Raw genomic sequence first — 27,953 nt, 5'->3', positions numbered from 1 at the left:
GCGCACGAGGCCGGCGGGGGGCGCTGCGCATGCGCGGGGCGCGGAGCCGCGAGGGCGGTGCCGCGCGTGGCGGCCGCTCCTGCGCCCGTTCGGGTCGTTGGTCACGGCGGGCACGGGGGGGCTGGAACCCGAGTGTCCCGGCCGGCCTGGGGTCCTCCGGGGCCGGGCAGCCACGGCCCTTTATATCGGCTGCTGCAGGTGCTGAACTCGGAGATAAGTTAAGTTGTAGCGTTTTGCAGCTTTCGTGACGTTTCGTTACCTTTTCCCAGCTCTGTTGAGGAAAGAAGATGGCTCATCCTATCCCTCTTCCGTTTCCATGCCCAGTCCAGCTTGGAAGTATAAAAGGGGACTCCTTGGAAGCCGAGCTGCATGACTATGTCAGGGAAGGGAACTATGTGAAAGTGAAGAAGCTTCTGAAAAAAGGTAAAAGCTAAGTTTAGGCAAGTAGTGGCAAAAAAGATTTACTTTTTCCTGTATACTTTTATGTCTGGTAAAAAACAGTCATCAGCTGCCTGCAGAGTTCAGTTTTCTGATTGAAAAATATATATATATATATATATATATATACACAAAATGACTTATAGTTGCCCCTTTCTGATAAGTGGGAATACTTATTGAATAAAAAAAATCTATTAAGATAATACATAAAAATAAAATAAATTTAAAATATAAATATAAAGGATAAATGAAATACAAATTAAAATAGAATAAATAAAACATCCCTGCGATCCTGGGATGAAATTTTATTTTATTTATTAAAGTAAATTTAAAAGAAAACTAATCTTTTACTCGAGTGGTGCTCAGAAGGAATTGATTGAGGCACTGTAAAACTGAAACTCTGAAAAGTCTGCTATAGAAATACTCTCTTTAAACGGGATATTTATTCAAGCAAAGCGCTTGAGGAGTGTTTTAGGTACTGGTGTTTTGACGTCCTGATTTGTAAGCAGATAGGAACAGGGGATCGTGTAAGTGAAACCCAATTCTTAATGCAGTTTTATTTCTGTTTTACGATCAAGGCCGTCAGCGGGTTTCGCTGTTCCAGAGCTGCGACATCTCCGCGTTCGCGGGTGCGGGGGCTGCGCGGGGCGGGGCCCGCTCCTCCGCCAGCCTGCGGGCGCGCGTCTGATTGGGCAGCCGCGGCAGAACATGCAAATGAGGGGGCGTGTCCCTCACTCCACCACGCGCGTGTCGGTTCCGCGCACCACGCGCGCTCCCGCGGCGGCGGAGACTGGGCGGGGGCGCGGGGACCTGTCCCGGGTGTGCTCGGGGTGGGTGTTTCGGGGTGTCCGTGTGTTGGCGGGCGCTGCGTGCGGGTGTGGCGCGGGTGTTGGGGCTTGCTGAGTTAAGACTATACTTTCAGGGATCATTTCTGTAGTTGGTCACTAGAGGAGAGTGATCTTCCCTGATCGGCGTCACAAGCCACGAGGAGGAGCGGGGTGTTCTCTCCTGAGCGCGAAGCGGGCGGGCGGTGCTGCTTGTGCAGGGGCCGCTCGCCATTGATGACCGTTCTCGGTGCCCTTGTGTGGTGCCGGGAGGGAGAGAACACGGGCTGAGTGGTTTGTGACCCTTTTTTTAGTGAAGTTCAAAAACAGAGTTCAAGTGGGGGATAAAGAGCTTTACACTGCCCAGGAGGATCACGCAGCCCCTCGCTGCCTCCTGCGCCCAGCAGTGACACAGTGACAGAGATCCCCAACCAGTCCAGGGGGGTTCTGTGGAGTTGTCTCTAAAGTCTGTCCGGGATTCACCTGTCGTTAGGTGTTGTGGGAAGCTGCGTCACTCAGGCTGGACCTGGAGCGTGGTAAACCTTTCATCGGAGTCCGATAGGAGTTAGGGAGAAACCGCTCCATGCCGTGCTCTCCGTGCCGCGCAGAGCCACGGAAGATGGGATATGTAAGGTTGGATCCTGGAGCCAAAGGGTGTCTGCTGGGACGGGGAGACTGCTCAGTGTTGTTCTGTCGGGTACGGCGTGGAGGTCCGTGATGCTTTGGCTTGATCCAGAGATGTAAAGTGTTCATTAAGTGGTGCCCTGTGCAGCGGTTCTTGTTGTTAGTGCGTGTGTGCCTGGAACCCTCGGGAGCGCCTGGCAGTCAGTGCACCCCCTCGGCGCCAGTCGTACCGCGCTGCTGGTGTCGGTGCCCGGGCTCTTGTCCTCTGTCGGCGCGGGGCGGGTGAGGACGGGGCTCAGACGGTCCCTTCCATCGTGTCGCGACAACGGGCACAGCCCGGGGCGGGGCGGCTGCGGGCGCGCGTCTGATTGGGCAGCCGCGGCAGAACATGCAAATGAGGGGGGCGTGTCCCTCGCTCCGCCACGCGCGTGTCGGTTCCGCGCGCCACGCGCGCTCCCGCTGCGGCGGAGGCTGGGCGGGGGCGCGGGGACCCGTCCCGGGTGTGCTCGGGGTGGGTGTTTTTGGGGTGGCCGTGTGTTGGCGGGCGCTGCGTGCGGGTGTGGCGCGGGTGTTGCGGAGTGGTGAGTTAAGACTATACTTTCAGGGATCATTTCTGTAGTTGGTCACTAGAGGAGAGTGATCTTCCCTGATCGGCGTCACAAGCCACGAGGAGGAGCGGGGTGTTCTCTCCTGAGCGCGAAGCGGGCGGGCGGTGCTGCTTGTGCAGGGGCCGCTCGCCATTGATGACCGTTCTCGGTGCCCTTTGTGGTGCCGGGAGGGAGAGAACACGGGCTGAGTGGTTTGTGACCCTTTTTTTATCGTGGTTCCAAAAACAGTTCGACTTTCAGAAAGCGTCTGATTTCATCACGTGGCTACTGTTGTCACACTCCTCATCCTGCTGTGTCAGACCCATCGACTTTCACTGGGTTCTTCCCTTGCTCTTTCCTCATAAATGTAGAATGGAATTCATTATTTTGAGCCAAGTCGCTTAAATAACACAACACTTACCTAATTCCCGATGGGCACTTAGGAATAATTTAATATTTGTTAATGCCCTCCTCTGGTGTTATCTGTGCTCATCCACCTCTGCTTACAGAGATGGACATGTAAGTTATACATCTTATATGTAAGTGCTTATATGTACTTACAAACACATATATGTACACAAAAGTGCATATATATATATACAGACACACATATATATACATATACACACATATATACATATACAAGTATATACATATATACATATAACGTGCTTATATGTACATATATGTACACAAAATGTACTTACATGTAATATTTAATGTAATATATAAAGAATGTACTTATATGTACATAAAAAGAATGTACATATAAAGAATGCAATATATATAATATATATTGTGTATGAAATATAATATATATGTAATATGATATATATTTATATATCATATTTATATATTATATATCATTTATATATCATATTATCATATTTATATATATGTACATATAAAGAATGGAATACATAATGAACTTACTTATACGTACACATATGTACATATGATGTACTTATATGTAAATATAATGTATATATATGTACATATAATGTACTTATAATGTACTTATAAATAGATATTTGTAAGTACATAAGCACTTACTACTTACACTGTACATGTAAGTATATGTAAATAGCATCTTTTATTATTATTTTTATTCAAAATCATTGTGCACAAGCGGTGCCTGATACACATAGAAAGTCTCAAGGAAACTCTATTGCTCTTTTTTTCCACTTCTGTTACTGTATTTTCATACCTGCAGTGCCTCAGGGAGAGGAATATCATCATCAGGACCAGTGGGTTTTTGTTTGGGGTGAGGGGGGAATGAGCACCACCTCAGAATCTTCTCTTTCCTCCGTAGGTGTTTTGGTTGATGCCGTGAATTCCATGGGCCAGACTTGTCTCTTCACTGCTGCCTTGCTGGGTCTCAGTAAAATCGTGGATGTGCTGTTGGATTACGGCTCAGATCCCAATCAGTTAAGTATAAAATGCTTCTCTTTTTAAAACCAAAGCAAATATTTAACCTTTTAGTGGGTTTGGTCAACGTAATGCCCAATATTCACTGCACATAAAATGAAAAAGGGGATGCACGTTGCTGTTTTAGCCAAAGCTCCTCGGAGGTGAGCGTGTAATTTTCCTTATTTTGTGAGGAATTTTGTTACTTGGGGGTACATAAACATTCCAGATGTGCTGCTTTTCCCCCCTCCACTGGTGAGTGGAGCAGGGACAGACCCAAAACATGAAACATTCCTGCTTGGCTGTTCCTCAGTCGCTGTCTCGACGGGAGCACCCCAGTCCATGCAGCTGCTTTCTCAGGAAACCAGTGGATCCTCAGCAAGCTGCTGGATGAAGGAGGTGACCTGAGAGCCCATGATAAGGATGGGAGAACTCCTCAGCACTGGGCTTTGTCAGCCAGGAAGGAATGCAGTGCCCAGGTATGTGTGTGAACACCTGAATACGTGCTCACATCCTCACCTCGACGTGGAGAAACTCCAACATCCCAGGGAGAAACCCTTGGCTTAAATAAAGTTACATGTTAGAAAATTATCAACACGTTAGATAATTATTCAGCCCTATTTTTCAACGTCAAAAATGGTTATTTTGAGGTCCTCATGACTTGTTTAACTGAGGTGTTGCTCAGCTGTGGGGGTGTGTCTGTGGAACTTGTTAGGACCTGAAGTGAGCAAGGAGAGAACAACAGGCCTTTGTTCTCCTTGTTTTCCACCCCTGATGTGCAGTTTTTTTGTGTGGATGTGCCACTCAGGAGTGCCCCTGAAGTAGTTTTCAGGTGTATCCCAGTCTGTGCATGAGCAGTGCCAGCAAGTGGATCATTTTTGCAATGATGTGTGACATCAGAAAGGCTTATTCATGACTGCAGTGTTGATTTAAAGCTCGTGATATTCCTCTTTCCTGTTATTACAATGCTCCTCTTAAAAAGAAATCTGATATTACAATTTTCTGCGGGTGAAGTCTTGCAAGTTTGTCACTTAATATTTGAAGTAAGCTCTTCTTCCATTTTCATGTAATTGATTTTCTCAAATTTTTTCATGTATGCATCTCTCAAAATACCCACTTAAATATTGCAAGTAACCAGTTATTTTTTTCAGTAATCATGATTTACTAATTTAAAGTGGTTTATCTCGTTCTGAAGTAACTTCTTTTGTTGTTTTTTTTCCCTCCCCTTCCTCTCCAGATGCTGGAATTTATCCAGCAGTGTACCCTGCACATGCAGGCTGCCATTCAGAATTTCCCCTCTGATCTGCTCAGGAAAGTTGGCTCATCAAAGGCTCTGGTCTCCAGCCCCTCGAGGTTTGGTGGCCTTGTCCAGGGGTAAGAAGATATTCTGCTTCCACATTCTATTGTCTTAAAATTAACAATTGTTATCTTTTTGACAACATCCACTGTGTGTCAGGAATGATGGTACTTTTTATTCCTGTTGGGTCAGCTCCAAATGGCAACTTGATGGTTGTAAATATCTATATATTAAGAGAAACTCATGAAATCAGTATATAAAGCACTGGATTTTAGTAGCATTAAAGTGGTGATAACATGAAGTAGTTTGTTTCTTGGCTTTTTAAGGTCACTGCAGATCTTTTTTTGGGGTGTTTCCAACTGTTTCAAGAGCTTTTGTGTCAGCTACATGTTAGGAAAAATACATACTTGTGAACAAAAAGCAATGCAAGATGCCTGTGTGTGGGTGTATATATATATATTTATTGGCTATCTTGCTTAAAAAACAAATACATATCATAACACAAGTGTATTTAAAAAGGTTTAATGAGGTGCACAATAATTTGGAATTTTAACATCCACATTACACATGTGGGACCAGTCTAATGCAACATTTGAATTACATGGCTGTTGCAGAAATTCTGCTTTTTTTTTTTTCCTCTCTAAATTTGTATTTTGCTCCAAGCCTTGGCATATTAATTACTGTTCTTGCTTGTGTTTTTGCTGTTCAGAAACATTGACAGTGCTTTGGGTAGATTACTGAAAGGAGAGGCCAATGTAGCCAAGAACATTTACAGCTTCGGTTTTGGGAAGGTAAGATCCTGTGGGTAATGGTTTTCTAAAGATGTTAGGACAGCTTTTCAGACTCACAGTAATTATCCCAACCTGTTGCTATTTTTAACTTTTAGTGCATTCTTATTTCTACTGAAATGGTGGGAAAAAAACCCCTGTGAAAAGCAGGAAAACTCAGGCCTTTAGTGGTTAATGGGCCCTGTCGGGGGAAGCAGTTTTGGAACAGGCAGTAGAGACTCCTGTTAAATGTCACCTCTGGGAGTTCCCAGTGACTGATTCTGCTTTTCCCTGTTTCAGCTTCACTAGGAAGTTAAGTTTTTGACACTGAAACCTCAGCTTTTTGTGCTGGTGCTTGGGCTGAGGCTCCTGGTGCAGCGACTGCACCGATGTCGTTAATGAGCTCGGGGCAGATGTGGTGGGTTTGGGGAACTGTTGCACATCCCTTTGGTTATGCCCTGTTCCAGTTCTATCTTGCAGGCAACGGGCACCTGGGCTACTTGGCATCTCTCCCAATTATTGGAGAAAAAGAAGTGGTTCAGGCAGATGATGAACCAGCATTTTCTTACCACGTTGGGCCGTTCATGATCATGACCAAGTAAGTGGGATCAGAGGGATTTTAGCCCCTCTCTTACTATTGCACAGCAGGTGGTTGTGCCAGTGCTTTGTTTGGATAGTTTTACATGTCCATTCTATATTTATTCACTGTTTCCTTGCTTGCAAGTTGTTTTCTGCATTCACTGATTAACATCAGACTCCCTTGGTGTCTGATAGGACAGGTGCAACCTACAGGCAATTTTAACCCAATTATGGCTAATCACTGATTGCAATGTTTCAGTGTTGATTCCTTTGTGGTGGGAAATGTGATTGGGGTTGCACAGATTGTGTTGTTCAGCATTTAGCCCTTGTAAATGTTAGGCCAGGCCTCCTGATATCCATGTTGGCAGCCCAGTTGCTCAAACCTGTGGTGAAACAAAAGTTGCAAGGGCAGACTGAGCCTTTAAAAAAATGTTTGGCATTGTGTGTTAATTACTGTGTGTTGAGCAAGTAGTTATGTCTCTGGTGTTGTGTGTTAATTATTGTATATTAAGCAAATAGTTGTTTGTCAGAGGCACCCAGAGAGCTGACAAATTGGTGATTTAATCTTCCCAAAGATGTCACTTGTGTCACAGTGGGCTGATGGCCTTTAGTGAAAGGAGTTTTGGAGTGCCCTTATTCTTTACCTGGGGTCATGGAAAGGTGTTTTTGGACAGTGAAAATCAGCCTTAGCAGGGTGTGTTTATTGCCAGTTGGAAAGAGTAGATGCAATAGCCAGGATACTCAATATTAATAACAGCAGGAGGCAGCACCAGAGCAGTTCAGAATTACAAAATTCCTTGTAAAAAAATTGCATAACTGTAAAAAAATACTGCAGGGAGCACTTGGTGGAAATTCCTCTCCTCCTCCTTGTAGCCTCGTGTGGGGAGGCAGCAGAGTGACAGTGAAGGAACTGGGCTTGCAGCCCCCTCAGCACAGCTGGAAGCTGCGCTTGGCCGACCTCCTCCTGGCAGAGCAGGAGCACAGCAGGTGGGGAAGGATGTTCCTCCTGGGGTTTGGGTGTCCCCAGGGATGGGAGGGATGGGATTCACCTCGGGAGGACTGGCAGGCTGGGCTTGCACTTTCTTTCCAGTTAAAAAAACCACAGTTCTCTCTTCCCGTCTCTTCCCACTCCGAAAATCTGTTCTTTTAAAATCATATATTTCAGTGAAAAGTGAAAAGCATTCGTGTTATATTGATAACTCCCGTCCTTCTGGGTGTTTTTTTTTTTTCTTCTTTCAATCTCAGATTTGCCTTACAAATTTTTCTTTCCCTCTCCCTTTGCAGCAAACTCCGCCATCCTCACTTGCTCCAGCTCATGTCTGTTTGTCTGTCCAGTGACCTGGAGAAAACCCGTTTAGTGTATGAAAGGGTTCACTTTGGCTCCCTGTACAGCATCCTGCATGAAAGGGTAACTGGAATGCTTGGGTTTTAAACAGTAATTAATTAAGTTTAGTAGCTACATCCAACATCTTCACTCAGAGAAAAAGAAGACAAAATCCTCAGTCGTGTATCTGAGTTTCTGTTGTGGTTCTTATTTTTTTTTTAATCACTGATCTGTGTTTTATCTTTGTCACTTGATGTTTTCCTCCTTTTTTTTTTTTTTTTGCAGTTGAGTTATTTTATTTCTTTTAACTGTTTGAGTGCAGACATCTAAATTACTTGGAAGACATTGCAGTCCCAGGCAAGGGATTATAAGAGCTCATTCTGCTTCAGAATTTTGGCACAGCCAATATATTTTCCATTCTTAATTATTTAAGGAGTTGCTGTTTGGTTTGGTATTGAGAACAAACGAGAGCAATTCACCTGCCTTTTCAGCACAGTGTATTTCAGTTGGCTTTGTTTGCTGCCTTCTGCACTGTGACGATCTCCCCTGGCTCGGGCTTTAAAGCCCTGCAGTGTGAATTTGGTGGCTCTGGGGTGTTTTTTTCCAGCGTGCAGAGTTCCCAGTGCTGCAGACAGAGACCATCCTGCACGTGCTGCTGCAGGTCATCGACGCCCTGCGCTTCCTGCACTCCCGGGGCTTCATCCACCGTTCCCTCTCCTCCTATGCCATCCAGATTGTCTCTGCTGGGGAGGCAAAGCTCTGCAACTTGGAGTACATGATACAGAGGTAAAGAACTTTCTTTAACTTGCTGTTAAATGGGCAAACAGGAGTTTACCTGAAACCACCCAAGATTCAACACCTCCTTGAACTGGTGGTAATTAAGTGCCACCAGTGATACAAAGAGTGTTTTCTTTTGTGAGGGACATCGTTCCTTTCCTCTGTTAATTATTACTGAAGTTCTCTTCTAGGCACACCTATACATTGAAAAATAAATGCTGGCAGGGTAGGTGGCACCCTCTTGCATTTTTATCCATGACCAGAGCTAAAGGGTTGTTTGGAAAGCTCCTGTTGGGAAATGCTCAGCTTTTCCTTCATTCTTTTTGAGTGCAAATTTGTTGCTTTCCCCAGAAAGTCTTTGCCAAAAGACATTTACTGGAGTGGAAATATTGCATTTGCATATGGGGGTATTTAAGCTAAAAGCTGTGACACACTCAGGTGTTTAATTCCTAAAGATACACCTTGCAGTTGAGTGTGAGCGTGCTGTGTGTCCCAAATTATGACTTTTTTCCCCCTTTATACAGCAAAGACAGTGGAGAGCACAGTGATCTGACCCGAATTCCTGTCCCAGTCCAGCTGTACAGGTGGTGCTCTCCTGAAGTTGCCCTTGAGAGAACTGTCACAGTCAAATCAGATGTTTACAGCTTCTGTGCAGTGCTGCAGGAGGCCTTGACAGGTAAATCCACAGCTCTGGGCTCTGAGGGCTCATCCAGAGTTAACTTGAAAAACAAACCAGGCAAAAAAAAAAAAAAAAAAAAGAAAACCCAAACCCAAATGTTAGTGACAATAACAAAGATTACTGGAAACTTCTGTAAAATGTAATCAGAAAGCTTAAAATTGTGTAACCTAAGGATGAGATTGACATTGGTATTAGAGAAACACAATTTTGTGTGGTTTCCTGCTGTTTATTTTTCTTCTTCATGATATTCAGTTAACTCTTTGCAGTGTCCAAAATGAGCTTGGGCAGCTTTCATGTCTTTGATCACTACAATAACTTAGAGATTGTTGCTGTTATTACAAGTAATGTATGTTTTGTATTCACTGTGACTACTTTGACAGTGAAATGGGATAAACAGTTACCCTAAAAATAAATTCCTCTATTAGCTGGTTGGTAATGAGGAATCCAGAGCAGTTGTTTGCAGTGTCACTGTCCTTTAGAGATTGCTGTCAGCTCCCTTTGAAGCCTCCAGTTTTGGAATAAGATGGGGAGGAGATGCTCATTTGGTTCATGACAGCAGCTGTAAATTAGGGGATGGGAAGGCAATAATGCTGCTTTTTTTCTTTTAATTAACATTGATTTACAGCTGGTGACATAAAGTCTGTACTTGTGTCTTGCAGAGAGCCCCCCCTGGAAAGGTTTTGAAGACTCAGTTATTAAGCAGCTCATGATTTCAGGGGAGCAGTTGGAAGCAGATGTCAGGCTGCCTATGCTCTATTATGATGTTGTCAAGTCAGGACTTGAACCTAAACAGAGGAACCGCTCCATGAAGCTTCAGGATATTCAGTATATACTGAAAAATGACTTAAAGGTGTCTTCCAGGATTGTGATCTTTCGGTTTTGTGTCCATTCAGATTCAACTTGTTGTGCTTCAATCTGGGTGGGAGGCAATCCAGCACTGAGTATCTGATCTTGGAAACCACCTTAGAAGAGAATGAGCTGTCAAATACAGTTGTATTTTATTCCTTTTTTTTTGTGTGTGTGTGTGTTACAGGACTTGGTTAAGTCTCAGAGTGGTCATGCTGATGACATATCAAAGGCACGAAGACCTGCTGTTTTTGCAGATGTGAACATCTGTTGGGCATCAGCTTTTAGCTGCCAGAGGAGAACAGTGGAATTCAAGGAAAAAGAGACAGCCACGGCTGGTGAGTTCCTTGTAGCAAGATGTGATGTGTCCTTCACTTAGTGTGTTCCTCAGTCCATAACAATCTAACATAAATAATTAAAATGGGAGCACTTACAGGTTTGGTGACATAGTTTGAGAGTAGAAAGAAGCTGGCTTTGAATTTTAGCTACCACTCTAATTGTTAATGTAGACTCAAGACTCTGAGCCTGGTTAATATTTATTGTTCAGGCACAGTTTTCAGCAGAGGTGTTAAATGCTGCTCATGTAACCTCTAAAATTAACTCCCAGATGTGCAAAAGCAGTGTGTTTGATGGACTTCTGGAGAAATGGCTTAATGTGCTTAAAATCAAATTTTTCAGATGGCTCTCCTGCCCCAAGAGACCCTGTTTTTCGTGAGGTGAACAGGGCTTTGGTGGTCCAAGAGGCATCAACCAGTGTGCAGCCAGTTGCACAGGACAAAAGTCCTGATGTGGCTTCTGAAGTCCAGACAACCCCCAGCGAGAGCGACGTGGATGAAAGTCTGTGTAGCTTTGAAATCAATGAAATCTTTGCCACTTATCCAGAAATTCACCAAGACTTCCTGGAAGGGGGATCTGGGTTAGATCAGACTCTAAAGGATGCAGAAGGGCAGCAGAAGGAAGAAGATAAGAGTCCCCTGGGAGTCCTGTCTGTGTCCTCTGGAGCATCCTGTGAGGATGAGGAGGACAGTGACTCCTCGGAGTCAGGCAGTGAGTTCACTGCAGAGGAGGAGGAGGAGGAGGTGAGTGAGGCCTCTGACCTGGCACAGGGGAGAGGAGATGCTGGGAGAAGAGGGAACAGTCCTTCCCCAAATGAGCAGCACATCAGCAAGTGTGTCCTTAATATAAAGATTATTCAGAGCATGTTGCAGCAGGCAGCAGATTCCCTGTGCAGGACAGAGGAGAACCTGGACAGATTAAAGGCCATTGGAAAGCAAAAGAAGCTGCTCCAAAAAATCAGAATGAGTCAGCTTTCTAAGCAGAGTTTTCAAGAAGGACACTGCAACAGGTCTGATGATGCTTCCCAGAACACCAATCACCCTTTTTGTGGAGTGAACACATTTTTACCCAAAGCTGTGGGTCCACCATCCAGTGACTGTATTCCACCCCCCATGACGTGTCAGGCTCAAGGAGCGTTGGGGGAAGACAATTTCCAGGCTGTTTCAAAGACAGCCAGGGAAACACAGGCAGTTCAAAATGAAAAGAGGAAGAGTAAAATTGAAAGCAACCATCGTGATCTCGGCTGCAGCGTGAGGAAAAGCCTGGATGATCAGATGAACCTAAACCACGAGGTAAAATGTAAAATGTTGAGCAGCACGGCTGTGTTTATAGCTTCTGTGTTCCTTAGCAGGTAAAGAGATGTTGGGATGGGTGGTGTCCAAGGGGAGGGATGAACTGTCTTTTAAAATATATGCACATACCATGTGCATTATATATAGGAATGAAAACAGTCAGCTCAGCAGTGCAACAGTATTGTTTCCTCTTTCTCCCCATTCCTCCCAGCAAAATACTAGCCCAGTATAAAATCCTGCAGTAAAATGGAGATTGGCCAGGGAGAAGGCCAAGTGGAGGAAGACTTTTGTTTGCATTGAGGTCTGAACTGTCATTAGTAAGGGCTTCTGGATCATTTTTGGTATTAAGTGGAAGTAGCCCAAAGAGAAAGAGAGAAATTCATGTACAGATCTGCTGTGGGAATAATCTTGAGTCATTTAGGTCCCCTCATCCCCCTGGAAACCACATGTTTTGATAGTCTGCCTGCCTACATATGAACCCTGCTGTAAATCCTGGGCAGGGTATTTGCTAGGCTGAGGCCTGGGCTTGTCATCCTCTCTCCTGAGCAGTGCAGCTAAAATATAACCCAGGAAATCAAGTTTGCACGGTCTGGTTCTTAGTGTATCTCACAGACAGCTCAACTAGTAATTGCCAGAATGCCCAGTGTGTGCTGAATCATGGCTTGCTGGACTCATTTCAGCATTTACTCCCACGTGGATCTGCAAGATGCCAAAAAAAGTTGAACTTGCAGTGTCAGAGAGGAGCTGATTCACATCCTGCAGCAAGAAGTGAAGAATGGAGATGGTGAGTTTTGACGGTGTTTGTAGAAGAGTTAATTCTGACAGATTCCTCTTGAGAGAGCCCCTGTCAGAGGGAGACATACGAGGATCAAGGCTGGCATTAAATGTTCTTCAGTAAGCCAGAAGCACAGTGAGGACCCTGCTGTGAGTCACTGGCAGCTGCAGAGCTGAGGGGGAGCTGCTGTGACAGGGCAGTTTAAGAGGGCTGGTGAAAAGATTTCAGATGCCTCTGTGAGGGAGGTCAGTGGCCCAAAACTACCAGTGCCTGAGGAGAGCAATCTGGTGAGTTACTGGGAAGGGTGGTTCTCCTTTCTGGGCACAGCCTCATTCAGTTCCCAGTAGAAATACTTTTAATGTCATCTCTTTGTATTTCTGAGTTTGAGTGGAAATCACATGTTAAAAGCACCTGGCAAAACTCGTGCAAGTTAAGGTATCTTACCTGGAAGGTTGGAAAGGTGGGGATAGATACCTCCTTCAGTGTTTGGGTCTAATCAGTCAGGAAAACCTGCAGTTTTAAAATCGATTCATGACCCATTTGGATCAGTAAGACCTGTTGGTAAAGGACACAGTTGGTTAGAATAGAAATATTCCTGTGGTCAGAGGGTCAGGTTAGGGTTAGGATTAGGTTGGTGGCAGGGTGGTTGTTACCCAAGGCTGAAGTTGTCCACTGATCACTGGAATAAAACACATCTCCACATGATTCATTGTCTGAGTGTTTATAGAACTGCATCATCTGAAGGCAGTGACAGCTTTTGAGATCTAGAGTTTAATGTACAGCTTGTCTGGTTAATCTGTAATAGACCTAAATAACTGTCTGTGCTTTCTAAGCTTCTGACAGCTCAATCTGCTGGATCTGCTGGGTTGTTAAAAGGCTGAGAGCACACGTGTTCTAATTAATGTTAAAACAACTTCTAGTCTTTTACTGGCTGGGGAATACTTAACACAATACACTCGTGCATTAGCAGAGCTTGTGCATTTCATAACGATTTATTGCAGGAGCTATTCAAAGCCAAGATCTGAATTCTACAGCGAAAAAATAACTGAGGAGAGGAGGATGATGCAACCAGACTGGAGGAGTAAGTAAATCACTGTTAAATCAGCATTAATATCAAGTCTTACTGCAGTGCACTAAAACTTAGCACTTCATTTCTTAACGAAGAAAGGTCTGTTTGCCTTAATTGCTGAAGATCTCTTGGATTGTTCTTGGATGAAAACCAAGTGAGTGGGATCCTGTGTCTTGCACATTCCGAGCATAAAATAATCACAACCACATTAAGATGGTTTGGTTTCTGTAGCTGAAGGAATTTCTAGCCTTGTTTTGGACAGTGTATGGATTTAGGAAGGGCAGGATGGCAGTGACCAGTGGATGGCAGCACGGGCATGGATAATAGAGAATCAAACTAACCAAAGCTGCTCACGTAAAAGACTTGTCCATATCCATTCCTGCAGGTTTTAAAGCTTCCCTTAAAATGGAAGGGAGTGTTTAACTCTTTCCATGATAAAGGCGTTTACAAGGTATAACCTGAGCATTTCCAGGTGTGCAGGCACAATGAAGCACAGGGAATGGTTTGAAGGTCCAGGTTCTGGTGTGTGACCTGACAGCTTTGTTCATTTTGTGTTGTAGCTGAAGTGAAGCGAATGGCCAGAAGAGTGGCCTCAGGAGAGCTGGAGCTCAGCTGTCCCTGTCCAGCCAGTGAAGGGACATCTGAGAGTGAAGCAGAGAGTGCAAAGGAACCCTTCCAACACGTCACTGCTAGAGCCCAAAAAAGACAAGCCCAGCAAAGATGTATGTGGCAGCCAGGTGATGATGTTGTGCCTTGGAATCCTGGCAGGGAGGAGAGAACTGAATCTGAGGAGAGTGATCTGGAGTCTGCACTCAGAAGTTCTGCAGGTGAGGTTGAGGAGCAAAGAAAACCTTTCTTCTTTTTTTGTCTCCCATCTCCAGTCAGTTCTCAGCTTCTGTGATTTTGTGACAAGAATTGTCAGTGTTGTCTTGCAGAGTCTTGCCCCCCAAGCAGGTCAATCACTCAGTCTTTGATGAACATAAAGAATAGAATAAGATGAGTATTAGGTGTTAATAGGGGGAGGTAACAGCCAGTGAGCTTGGAGACCCTTCATCACCATTGATTACTGTCAGGTACCAGCATGGGAGACCCAAAGTTTACAGCTCCACCAGTGTTTTCACACTTTATTTCTTTCAGTCTGAGCACAGAGATGCTTTTTTTCTGTAGCAGCTTAGTGGGTAGTGCTTTTGTAATACTTATGGATAAAGGAACAAGGAAAGGTTCCCCTGCCTGGATTAATGAGGGGAGCATTTAAATGTCATCGTTTCTCCATGTTCCTGACAGACAATTAGTGTTACTGTCTGCTCTCATTGATATTCCATCAGTGACTCAGATCACCCCATGTTATTTTTTGCCTAATAATTTTGTTCCATTCTGACATCCTAGGGAGGAGGTGCCAGTTGCCATCACAGGATGAACAAGCAGAGTCTGGAATAGCCATTCATAAGAACTCAGTCCTTCCTCAACAAGTTGAGAATCTCTCTAGGGTATGTACAGAAATCCAGGGAATCCAGGTGCAGTTAGTTGTCTGTGGAACAGTTCAGCCTGGCTGCTGATCTGAGTAACAATCCCCCTTTTTTTTGTTGTTGTTTGGTTCTACAAACCATCAAGGTAATGTAAGGAACAGATAATGTAATGCAGGATGAAACTCAGAGTGAGCAAAGTCTGTGGAATTTCAGTTTGCTCTGTTGTTTATTGAGTGAAATGTGATTTCTTTATTAATAGAGTGGGGAAAGCATCTCAGGTGATGATGTCTTTCACAGGGACATTCGAGGGAATTGCATTGTTCCCTTAGTTCACCTCCTGATGTGTCTGAAGAATTCTTCACTCCTGATTATTTCCTTCCTCCTGAGGGAAGTTCAGAACTAGAGGTAAAAATAACAGAAAAGACTTTGGACCTAAGTTACTCAACATGTGTAATTGTGCTCCCATTTGGTTTGAAGAGAGCTATGGAAAATGGGAGGATGATTTTTATTTTTTGTTCTTTTCTTTTGATATAATATCTGCAAATAAAGATATAGATAAAACTAAGAAAATTCTAACCCTGTTTCTTTAAAACTCATATCCTGCCCCCCCCCCAAAAGCTCTAAACCCCCAAACAGTTAAAACCCCACAAACACCCAGACTCCCAAAACAGCAGGGGTATGTTTTATTAATTTATTTGCTATGTAATTGAGAAAAATTTTTGGTAGTTGATAATCTCAGCCTTTCCTTCACAGCTCTATCAATGATGGTATTCAACAGTCTTAAAACAGTCTTCCTTAATTTCTTGAAGATTCTAAATTTTGTAGATACTATTAAATCCAATCTTGGCTGGTTTTTGATGAGCTCTTGTTTGTCTCTCTCCATTCTGATTCTTGAGAACATCATCCCATGAAGGTTCTCCTGCCCTTTGCATCTTCCCTGTCAGAAATTGAATTAATTTCCTTTTTTTCCCCCCTTTCAGACCTCAGATACTGAGGGCAAATCAGAAGATGCTTGTGCAGGATTTTTACAGAAACTGCCTAAAGATGCAAAATCAAGTGTTCAGACTTCAGGTAAATGTGCTCCTTGTTCTGAAGCATTTCTGAGTCAGGACACCGAGTCTTGTTGCACTTACACTTTTACCAGCAGCACTCCTGTCAAAAGGCTGGAGCTGAATCCTTTAGGGTCACTTGGTCTCTTATTCCTCATTATTTTAGTGAGAGTTCAGGACACTGAGAATTTTGGAAGGTGAGGTTTGGGCATTGCAGTGCCTGAAATGTTCTTGAATGCCATGGTTTTGTACTTGCTGTGCTTCAGTTAAAAAGCCAAACCAAAAGTTGTTTGGAACCTTTTTTTTTTGTTTTTTTACCCCAAGGCTACATTTAATCTTTTTATGCAACTTGCTGTGGCGTTGGAAACTGAATTGAAGTTGTATTTACACATTAATATTCTTATTGCCAGGAGGATCTTGGGCTTAAAGACTGTAAGAGCTGATAATGCGTGTGCAGAATAATGGAAGAATCATCATTGTTTCTCTGGTCTGTTGTCTCCTTTAGCTCAAACTTGTAAATGTTGTGATATTCCCCAGTGCTTCAGTGACTGTCTGGCAGCTGGGTTATGTTTATGAAAATGCATCTTTAAAACACATTTGTCTCTTGATAACAACAAAGGTCACAAGAACCGAAAAAAATTTAATAAAGTTGCAATTTCCTGTTCAATGAGTTTTGTTGTTTTCTTTTGTACTTGCAAAACCCAATAACGGGGAACATTTGTTATTTGTATTCAGGAGGAAAAAGGCTGTTCTGCAGCCCAGGAACACAGAAGTGTGGCAGTAACAAGCTGGGAGTGAGTCGACTGAACCAAATGCCTGTAGTCAGGTAGAGAGACTCATTTTCATTGTTCCTTCAAGCATAAATTGGATGATAAAGTGTGCTCTCTTCATTAATTCTGCTTATATATCTAATATTCAAATAAGATGCCAGTGGTGGTTTTTAATGATTATCTACATATCTCAGTTCCTTGCCAAGAAAAGGACTTCACAAGTCTCAAGGGGTTTTGTCTTTTACAGTGTTTGGTGGGTTTTTCTGCTTAATGAGGGAGCTAAAATAGGAAAAATAAAGTCATGTACATATCACAATTCCTTTTAACAGAGCAAAGCTAATTCAAATTAAGGCTTCAGTCATCTGTTTGAATTTTGTTGTGCTTTGGTTTCGGAGCTCAAGTGGCATGAAGATCGTGCCTTTTCCCCTCCCTGCTCCTGTGGGAGCAGTCTGATGGAAGTTTGCTCACTGGATCTTGCCTGCAGGTAACATCAGCCCGTGCCTGGAGACTTGCAGGCTCATCTGTCAAACAGGAGGTTTTTATGCCCAGCGTTTTGTAAATGTTATGTTTTACTGTCACGCAGAGAGGTTGGCCAGAGTCACCTCGTGCTGCAAGGGGGGATGTTCAGGGCAAGGATTTTTTAAGTGAAAGTCTTTGAGCAGTGGCTTTGAGGCTTTTTAAAAGCTCCAGTGCTCCCTGTAGCTCAGCTTTCCTTGTGTTACTCTAGAGCTGGAGCTGCTCACACTCTCGATGTGGGAGTGAGAGCTTTTCTCTCTGTCTCCTCTTCACTTGAAAAACTGAGTTACCTGTCTCAAAGGCAGGCAGAAAGTGTGGGAATGACTTGGCTTTAAGGTAAAAGTTTTGGTTGCTCCCTTCACTTTGGAACTGAGCTTTTGCCAGCAGGGCAGAGAGGGCTGTTCCTCCCCGACCATCTGACTAATCCTCTCTGACCTTGAATGGCCTTGTCACAGTTTGAGAGAGAATACCTTACAAAACAGATCAGAGGATGATAAAACAACCTGATGATTTGTATTCACGGATTTTTATTTAACTTTCAGTTTTGCTTTGAAGCCGTGTGTGTCAATTAGAAATTTCCTCCTCACTGAATACAAATCCATCATCTGTTTAAAATGACATTTGTCTCCTACCATTCTCCATATTTCTAAGGTTTTAAGCAAAAAGTTTCTGTGAGCCACGGTCTGCCTCAGAGAGAAGGCAGTTCTTTAAATATTTTGAGAGAGAAGAGACTAAATGCTTCCATTTTCATAACTTTCAGAGAGTGAATAAGACCTTTCTTCCCTCATTTCAGTGTTGATGCAGCACGAGAAGCGATGCTGTGGGAGCCACAGGAAGGATGCCAAGAAAAAGATGTGTAAGACCATATTATACCAAAATTTCAGCAAGCAGATCATTATCACTGTGAAAGTTCTGTGTTGGTGCAAAACAGGGAGATGAGACAAAACAAAGAAAACTCTCCAGAGTACTGAAAGAGTATTTTCTCGTGATAAGTTGTGAGATTGGTATAAAAGAGCTATCACAGACAGTTGTCCTTAGTTTGAAATATTTTCATATTCATAAGTAATTAACTGGGTGTTAATCTTCACATTCAAGTGTTAGGATTCCTCGTTTCTTCTCTCCATATGGCACAGAGGAAATAAAATCACTTTAAAGAGCAAATTGTTACCGTGGAGCCAAATAAATTTCATCACAAAAATAGTCCCACGATTTTCAGGAAAAAAATTTTGCAGGATGTGTTTGTGACTCAACTAATAAAGTGAGTTTATTTTTACAGATAATGGAGATTTGCATGAAATTCCTGATTTGGTACCAGTAGATCTGTCCTTTCATGGCCTTCTGAGGACAATGTAATCCAGGGTGTTTCTGCACAAAATGTTGGTCTGCTTAATATAATTCCCAGTCCTGGGATTACATTTTTTTGTAACCTGGGTGTGTATCACTGCCTTGTGCATCTTCAGCAGTTTCAGTTTATCTGAGTAATTCTTTTAAAGGCTCCTTAAACCTACAGTTAGTCTTATTTAATGGACTGTTAATTTTTGTTAACCCTTGAGGTTTTCCCTGGGCTTTGGAGAGTTTTTTACTTTGTGGTTCCCTTTTGAAGTTCTTGCCCTTTCTGGAGGCTGTTTCCCGAGCTTGCTTTTATAGGAGGGTTATTTAAGAAATCCTGTAAAGGAAGGGAGAGCAAATAATTAACCTTTTCTGTCTCTGCAACATTATTGAAGATGGTGATCTTGAGCCTTCCAAGAATTCTCTGGGAAGTTTTCGAAGGGAATATCTCTCTTCCCTCTGGTGAACTAGATAAGACCGACCGAAATTAAAATTTAAAGAGCCTGAAAATAGCAGAAGCTGGTGATTCACAGATGCAGGAAGCGGCCATTCTAACTGTCAGAACATCTTTCAATAATTCAGATCAGTGGCAGATATTCAGGATTTGTCCAGTATCCCCTGTGAGCAGGAGAACTTCCAGAGGGATGTGGAGTGTAAAACGCCCAGACTGTGTCATGCACCGACCAGTGTCAGCACCCCCCTCGGCTCAGGTAATGCAGGGAGGGGAGGATTCCCAGGGAATTACTTCACCTTTCCATCAGGGTGAGTCCTGGAGGCTCCATTCACACGGTGCCAGTGCAGGAATGTCAGACTGGGAATGAGTAACCACAAGAAATGTTGTTTGAAATCTCACTGACAAAGGGCATCTCTGACACGGGACTAAAGGAGAATTTGCAGCTGAAAAAAGCACTGTCTGAAAGGTCTCTGAAAGATGATTGCTTAGTAGGTAATGGCAGCCTTCATAAATCAGGCTTTTTTTTAGATATTTAAAATTGAAGTGGATTTTAGCGTTTTAAAGGCAATGTAAATAAGCACTCAGGGTGTTTAGAGTGTTGATAAAGTGATCTCAATGTTTGTTGAACTCAGGTGTTCAAGTGATTTATCATTTGCTTTCTACTTCATTAATTTGGTGTAATACAGGAGTTGGAATTCCTCAGTTGGCAGAGTTTTGCATAAGTAAGGTCTGAGGTGGAACTTCAGTTGGTCTTCTATTTAGAGGTCATTTATGGACAGGTTTTTTTAGAGTTTCTTGTGCAGGTCCTGTTCTCTTTTGACTTTTTTTCTGCTTCTCTTGAAATAATTAAAGATGAAAAAAATTCCAAAAATAATTTTCCAGCTTTACCTTTTTTTTTTTAATTCTAGAAGAAAAAGTTCCATTAGTTTTTGAGAAATACAAACACTGCCATGAATTAGCATCAGATTTTTCCCTGTGTGGTTCTCAAGAGGCCTCCTCCACAATGTTCAAGACATTCACTACAGCCTATGAAGGGGAAAGGAGCATGGAAATTCCAGGGGCTGCTTCAAGAGTTTGCCAGTTTGAACTGAAAGAGCCTGTAAGTCAGAAATTCTAGTTTATGCCAGCCATGCTTTAAAAAACTTTTAAAAATACTTTTCCTAGAAATAAATGCCAGAAGAGAAGTGCAGAAATACTTGGAGGTCTTTGTGAGGATTTTGGAATCCTGGATCTGTTGATATAATGGCAGAAGTGAATTGAATTCAAAGCAGTGTTGCCACTGATGGTACAAAGAGTTGGCCTCCTCTTGCACTTAATTGTATGTAAATGTTGACCACTGTCAAAGTGGCCCTTCCCTGGCTGTAAAGAATTGCCATTTCCCAGCCTTTTTGGATCTGGTAATCTTGGAACACCAGGGTGGTAAATACCTGCAGAGTGGTTGGGTTGAAAAGGTGAGTTTTGGTTGGGCAGGGAGGGAGTTCATCAGTTGTTCTTCTGGGTGGGGCAACAACCTGAACCCCCCTGCATTCACCAGGGATTTGGGAACCACAGGCCTTTGACATGGAAGGTGGGAATAAACTTGAATGAAAATAAACACATGAGCATGAAAGTCTTCATGTGGAAGTGAAGAGCCCTCAGAACTTGGTGGGAGACAGTAAATTAGCCCTTGTCTGAGAGGGTTAAGTTTGTCCTTTTTGGACATAATGTCCTTTTTGACATAATGTCATCGGCTCTGTTGTATCAGAAAATCAGTTTGGAGCTGACAGTTTCCAAGGTCACTGGAGTGATTTCCAGTAATCTGTTTGGAACTGAAGGTGTTCTTGAGCCACAGCATTATCTTAACTGCCTTCCCTGACAGTTTGATATGAAATACTTGCCTTTACACCTTTCTTATTATTATTCACTGATGGGGTTTGTCATTTAAAGATTAAATTGGAGTTTGTTCAGCCAGAGCAGCAGTGTCTGTTCATTGCCTGACTGACCTGACACAGGTTGGCTCTGGATGTTCTGCTCCTGTGGCAGGGTTGGAATTCATTAAACCCATTCCCAGTGCAGAGCTGCCCTGCCTGGCTCTGCAGAGATCCCTCATTGTGTCACTTCCTTGCCTAAAATCTTATTCTAGAATTAAGAGCATGAAGCCCCTGTTTCCATTTTGAGGACTTGCCTATGGTGGTTACAAATCCTTGATTTTTTTGGGGGGGCTCTTTGGTGAATAGGTGTGTCTGGCTTTAATAATTAAAGATTCCAGCACTGAAGAGGTGCTGAACTGTCCTTTCAGAGAATTCCCATCCAGTTGTCCATTCAGAGTGTTGAAATGGATAAAGATCATGTATGACCAGTTAAAAGATGAGTGTACAGCAGCCTAACCAAAATTTTTGGCACATCTGGCTAACCTGGATGTCTTACCTTACTCTTGATATTCTGAACTGATTGAAAACCTTATTTTAAAATTTAATGTTCAGCCAAGGCTTTAACTGAAGGCTTTACCTCATTTTGGGTTTAATATGTTGAAGGGGAGGATTGAAAATCAGCAGTTTACCAATTTACCTTCTTGTGTTTCATTCTGTTTGGTCTTACACAGGATGGGTTGCCACCAGTTGTTCCATCCTTGAGGAACACCAGGCAGGCACCTGGTAAGTCTTTTATCCCAACTCAAATAAATTGATCAATAAGCAAAGAAACACACTGGAAAGGAAATTTTGCAGTTTGTTTCTTTTTTCTCCCTTTTTTTTCCTTCTTTTTTTTTTTTCCTCCTGGCCATCAGATTTGAAAGAAATTTTTGCAGTTTATTTCTTTATTTCTTTCCCCCCCCACACCCTTTTTCTTTCTTTTTTCCTCCTGGGCATCTCATTTTATAGGGATAAATAGCTTTTGTACCCAGATAAATAACTGTGTACTGCTAGTGCTAATTAGGTTATGGATTTTGTGTTTGCACCTGCAGACTAAGAACTCTGACCTCTAATCAACCTGTGTTTGAAGTGTAAATATTACTGGCCTCAGATTTCTGACACAGAATTGAGAACTGAACATGCAAGTCTGGCTCTCAATGGTTTTTCCATTATGAAATTATTTCAGGATATTTGATAAAATGTGAATGAGCCAGGCTCGTGCAGGGCGTTAAATGAAGTATGTAAGCAAGATGCTATCAAAATGTAAGCCCATGTCACACTTATTAAGGATTAATCACTGCTAATTAACTAGATTTTTTTCCCCCTCCATCTCAGCACTCTCTGAGGCATCTCAACCCTCCATTGATGAGCTGCCTCCACCAGTCCAAGAGCTGCTGGATGAGATTGGTAAGAGGCACTTCACCCAGAACGGTGTGAGGCTTCCCAGCTGTGCTCAATCAGGATTTCTCCCAAACCATTCACTACCCAAAATACACGAGAGCTTCCAGATGAGTTGCAGTCAATGCTTAGGAAGTTGGGCATCAACAGCTTGAAACAACTGGCAGTCCTTGAAGCTTCTGCTTTTCACTTGGTGGGTTGGTTGCTGCTGCAGCCAGCACAGCCAGTGCAGATGTAGTTTAATGTGGAGATGAATTTTGTGTACACTGAATTTTTCAAAGTTGTCCTGGAGCAATGTGTGTTCTCCATTAGGAGGCAGCTGCACCCTTCAGGTCCTTGTGCAGGAGCTTAATCTCAGTGATTTACATTTCTTTTTGTATTCACATGCATCTTCAGCCAGAAGGTGTGAAAACTCTGCCTTGTTTTCGCTGGGAGGGTGTTAGAGAAGAGTTTGCTTTGCTTGTTCAGTGATAAACTCTGCCTAAATTAACACCAGACACTGGCATAATTAAATATCCATAGCTGCTTTAGGAATGAGACACCCAGGCACATCCTGATCTTATTTCCCAGTTCACCAAAATGATGTGGAGATTGGCATCAAGTGAATAAATGATGGTCAGGGGAAATTTTTAGGATTAATGTATGAACTAATTGTAGATCCTGTAAGGGTTTTTGTGTGGGGCTGGATGGATAAATCATATGGTACTTTGGAGTGGATAGAGCCAAGTTAGAGCACCCAGATCAATAAGGAATGTGCTGTTTTTAACAGAACTCTTAAAGCAGCAAGATTCCATCACTCCAGACCTGAAAGAGGTGGGACTGCAGAACTGTGGAGTGCAAATGAATGGTTAGTTGATAATAGTCCTAATGTAGGGATTAAAAATAGAAAATTCCCTTTGCATTGCTGTAAAATGACTCTGAATACTTGTCACTGTATGTTCAGCTGTACAATACACTGCAATTTTTAGCTTACTACCCCCTCCACCAGTGTTTGCTGCCTTTCCTGGTGTGTTCCCTCTGAAGTCCACGGGGATCTGGTGTGGGAGGTTTGCAAGTCTAACTGTGGGAATTAATTTCCTACTTTTATTATGCCACTGTAGTTCAAACACAGGTGCCAAAACCCACAAAAGTGAAGGTGGTGGGCAGGTGATGTCAAACAGAGCTGAAGTTTCCATTCTGGGAGGGTGATTCAGTGAAAAAAGTGGCCAGTGAACGCATTAGCTGCTAATGTTCCTAATTCTCCATCATGAAATAATTCCTCTGATCTCACAGTGTAAGAAAATAGCTTCCCCATGAATATTGTGTTTCCTGTTCTGTTGCAAAGACACCAAAGTGGTGAATCTTTGTGCTTCTGCAACTGCAAATGGTACTAAGTGGGAATCATTTTTACAAGTCCTGTCAGAGGAGCAGGAAACCAAAATGTTTATAGGCTGTGCCTTTTCTTCCCCCAGTGAGTCACAAAGTGAACAGCAGTGAAAAAGAAAAAAAAAAAAAAAAAAGACAAAAAGGGAAAAAAAAAAAAAGGCAGAACATGAGTTAAGTCTGTAAAAAGCTAAATAGCAGAGTCACTTGAGAATGATGCTGGCACTTGTTTGTGTTATCCTCCAGCTCTGTTAGATCTTTTCCTGAAGGACAGAAGCTCCCTTGGCTTTATTCAGGGGAGTATCTTGTTTTTAGGTGGTGAGGACTGCAGCAGTTGTTCACTCACTGTGGGTTTTGTTGTATTTGCATAAAGCACAGCTATTTCAGACTCCATTTTTTGTGACAGCCTCCTGCTTCCTGCTTATCATAGCACAGCAGAAGGTGCTGAATTTATTCCCAGGCTGGAGGGAACAGAACTCGCCGATAAGTCTGGGGGGGGATATCTCTGGGTTTTGCTAAGTAGGGTAACAAAGCAAACATCCACAGGTTTTCCTTTGATTTCTCTCCCATATCTGGGATTGTAAGGGGGAGAGATTAAAGATTGATTTTCCCCATGCATTTTTCATTTTAGTATGAAGGAAAATGTTCAGTCCTGTGAATCTGAAAACGTGTTAGAGTGAAATATTTATTCTAGGCCTTGCTGCTGGCCACCTTTGGCTGTGGATAATGTGAATTTGCTTAACTGGTGGAAAATCAGGAGACTGAGGGAAGAGTAACTGAGAAGTGGACAACTGGAAGCTTACTCAAGTGCAATAAATAAACCCACATTTTAATTCCTTTGTTATCTCCCTACATGCCTTTGATATTAAAATCTTTATGTGAGTAGTTCCCAATCGAATTAGAATGGAAAGCAGAGAGTCAGAAGAAGAATCTGAGAGAAAGGAGAAGCAAAATCAGAGTTCATGGACTAAGGAGTCATTCACTCTAGCAGAGGACACAGAAAGGTATGAAAAAAGGATGATAAAACATGTTTGTATTTGAGTTACAAATATTTAGAATTATGGTTTCAGCATATTTTAACAAGATTCAATGCTTACAGAAGCAAACTTCAAATACCCTGGTAATTATGACTGATTTATTTTGAAATCTGTGGTATTTTACTTATCACCATAATTTTTTAAATCTTTTATTTAACAGGGCTCACTCTACTCTTGATGATATTTTAGAAAGAATGCTCCATGCAGTTCCTGGAGATGAGGAGGTCCAAGAACAACCTCGGGGACACACTCTTGGGTTAGCAGATAATTTGTATTGTGTTCACAAATTTATTTTGTGTTGTGGGTATGGATCTATGCAGGACTTTTCAGAAGATGGGTTGTCAGTCCTTAGACAGAAACGTGTCAGGGAACTTCCCTGGAGACATCAATGTGAACTCTTTGTGCTAAACTGAGAGGGAAAAGAATGTTTTGTTAATATAATTTCCCGTAGGTGGAAAGCAAATACTTCAATTGGTTTGGAAGGCAGTGCTTAGTGTTCACAGAAATCAGAGATAATTTGACAGAATGGGGGATTTTTTTTTGAGATGGAGAAAATGTACATTAAGAGAACAGCATCACGACAACTCTTTGCAAAGAAGAGTTTGGGAAAATGGTTATGTTTTCATGTCAGTATATTAGGAAATGAAGAAAGTGGCAGAAATTATATATACATCATTTTAGAGAAAAGATTCATAGCCCAAGTAACTTTTGTCCTCTTATAACTAAAGATCAGAGCTCAGTAACTCTGAACAACTCCAGTAAATGCCAGTGAGTGAGTGGTCAGAAGTCATTCCTCACATCTGTCTCACTGAGGAACATGAGACATTCTTGTGTTTGGCATCAGGAATTTTTTTTTTTTAATTGCACACAGAAGGCAAATGTCACAGTAACCAGGAGGATCCTGCCAACAGGGCAGAGCAATTCCTGTGCTTCCACGTTGATCCAAAGCCCATCTACACCTGTAGTCAGAGTACATTTACTTCATGCTGTTGTATAAAGAATCATTGGAGTCTGTGTGTGGATGTAAAGCTAAAGCACATCTGCAGTTTTGGATGGGAAAACCAATTTGGTTGGGGGTTGGGGAGGGCAAATGCACATTATAGATCAGGATAAAAACAAAGAGGCATGTGGTATATCCAGAGGCTTCTGGTTTAGTGCTCTGTTGCATCCTGTCTGAAACAAAAAAAAAAAAAAAAAAAGTGAGGAAAAATTAGGATCATGCACAAAACTCTGTCATTCAAGGGCTGCAAGCCTGCAGGATCCAGAAGATGCTGGAAGGAAGAATGGAGCAGAGGAAAGAGGAGCTGGGGCTGGAGGCAGAGCGCCAGAAAGCTGTGCAGGGACTTCAGCAGGTGCTATTTGTCTGTAAAGCTGCTGGATGCACCCAGAGTTTGTCCCAAATCACTGGTTACTTTTGGAAATGTTGATGGTAGTTGTTTTAAATGTAGAAGTAGCATCCAAGGGTAACATCACTGTGCTCATTGTTTGCACAGCATTAGCAGATACGCCCCTGTTTTCTGTCAGGCCCCTAGACCTGGGCTGGCAGGGATTGGGCTTCAGGTTTGGGAAGCAGGGTTGATTTCTGATCCCTGGGAGGGTCCTGTGTGATGCCTCAGGAGCAGCAGAGCTGGGGTTGGGCTCTGGTTACTAAATGGACAAGGCAGAGAGATCTGTAGCACTTAATTGGTGTGCTGCTGTGTGCTGACTTGTCTCTGAACTGTTGTGGTTGTGCATGTTCTCCTCTTGGTTCTGAGCTCAATTTACATGTGTTTTTTTAGACAAACACCCCAAAGATCAGACATCCCACTTGCAGCAGCAGCAGCTGTCTTCAGCTTCGCCCTTCAGGTGAGACTCTCTGTGAGTTAAAGTGGGTTTTTGGTAGGAATTTGTCTGTTCTCTGGCTGCATGAGATACATTCCTGTTTTCCAGGTGAGAGTCACCATTCCCTTCAACCTGTAGTTTGATATAAGAAAAGAAAAAAACAACTGTGTAACCTTTTTTTTTCTTCTTGTTTTTTCCCCTTACAGGATAATTGTTTTGGATGAGAGCTCTCTCTGTGATTAAAATGGATAATGAATAAGTTGTAACCTATCATCTGCTTACTGCTGTTTGTACAGCCTCTGAATTGTGGGGTTTTTTTGCCACATAAACAGTTGTAAAGCCCAGACTTCTTTTAACTGCAGCAGCAAGTACAGAAGAAAATCTGATGTTCTATGTTATAACACTGTTTGTACTGGTTTTATGCCATCACTGCAGTATCAATATCAATATCACAAGCAGTACCAATATTGCAGAACTGAAGTGTTTTCTCAATATCACATCCTTGTGAACCTGCTACGTGGTGTTTTTTTCTCCTGCACGTGCCCATTTTCATAAGCACAATAATTTTGTTGCATTATGCAGTTTTTGGTGTTGCAAACAAAATGACTGGAATTCTGTGGGCTGCTGGTGCTGCTCAGGCACTGGAATTTTTCCATACTGGAGTGTGGAGCACTGTTACAGCCCGTGTAGTGTGTGTTTTTCCTTGCTCATTAAATTTAACAAGGTAATTTCTTGTTTTCTCTTTACTTAGTGCTTTTGTGATCTAGTGTTGAACTGATTTGACTGATTAAGGGGATTAATTGCTGTGCAAAAAGCTAATGAGGAAAAAAGCAGTGTTCTCCAGAGATTGCAAGTGCAGCAATATGTTCCCTGCCAGCATTAGACAAGAATATGAGAAAATGTGGGTAGTGTCATGAAGATACCTGTTGGTTTAATTCAACCACGTTTTTGGTGGGATGGATAAAAAAAAATGGACATAATTGAGCTTTGGATTAAGGTATTGATGGGCACAGCAACTTCATATTTGATAAATATGACTTCACATGTGATAAATTCTGTTCACATGCAGGAGGGAGGACTGTCCTGTTCCTTGTCTAACACACACAGGGATTTTAGCTGGTTTTATACATCTGGGTGTGCCACGTTTGCCTCTTTGCTCCTGTTTTTGTAAAGAAATGCTCCCCATCTGTAACTGTTTGTTAATTTGGTTTAACAACACTAATAAAAGTTTCCAAGTTACT

At 42.7% G+C, this 27,953-nt stretch overlaps 1 protein-coding gene and 2 non-coding genes across 3 annotated transcripts; all 3 read left to right on the top strand.

The window, feature by feature from the left end:
* The first annotated feature begins 45 nt into the window (after positions 1 to 45).
* On the top strand, positions 46 to 27,953 carry TEX14 (testis expressed 14, intercellular bridge forming factor). Its single transcript, XM_051809917.1, has 32 exons — positions 46 to 198; positions 270 to 423; positions 3,786 to 3,900; positions 4,194 to 4,359; positions 5,118 to 5,254; positions 5,887 to 5,968; positions 6,412 to 6,542; positions 7,397 to 7,510; positions 7,808 to 7,931; positions 8,455 to 8,633; positions 9,149 to 9,300; positions 9,963 to 10,153; positions 10,337 to 10,487; positions 10,828 to 11,777; positions 12,458 to 12,561; positions 13,554 to 13,633; positions 14,182 to 14,448; positions 15,008 to 15,108; positions 15,385 to 15,492; positions 16,068 to 16,158; positions 16,872 to 16,962; positions 18,216 to 18,278; positions 19,334 to 19,461; positions 20,114 to 20,304; positions 21,787 to 21,838; positions 22,430 to 22,501; positions 23,262 to 23,339; positions 24,741 to 24,858; positions 25,052 to 25,147; positions 26,134 to 26,243; positions 26,670 to 26,736; positions 26,919 to 27,953. The coding sequence occupies exons 2-32, from the start codon at positions 288 to 290 to the stop codon at positions 26,953 to 26,955; spliced, it is 4,482 nt and encodes a 1,493-aa protein (XP_051665877.1). The 5' UTR covers positions 46 to 198; positions 270 to 287; the 3' UTR covers positions 26,956 to 27,953.
* Positions 1,345 to 1,558, top strand: LOC127481159 (small nucleolar RNA U3). The gene has a single exon (XR_007908121.1). It is a non-coding gene; the product is annotated as a small nucleolar RNA U3 (small nucleolar RNA).
* On the top strand, positions 2,475 to 2,687 carry LOC127481152 (small nucleolar RNA U3). The gene has a single exon (XR_007908113.1). It is a non-coding gene; the product is annotated as a small nucleolar RNA U3 (small nucleolar RNA).

Source organism: Manacus candei, unplaced genomic scaffold (genome assembly GCF_025592945.1).
Source record: "Manacus candei isolate 608988 ecotype Guabito, Panama unplaced genomic scaffold, ASM2559294v1 h1tg000076l, whole genome shotgun sequence".
Classification (NCBI taxonomy): Eukaryota; Metazoa; Chordata; class Aves; order Passeriformes; family Pipridae; genus Manacus; species Manacus candei.
Note: the sequence above shows the minus strand (reverse complement) of the source record. Positions and strands in the feature narration are given on the sequence as shown.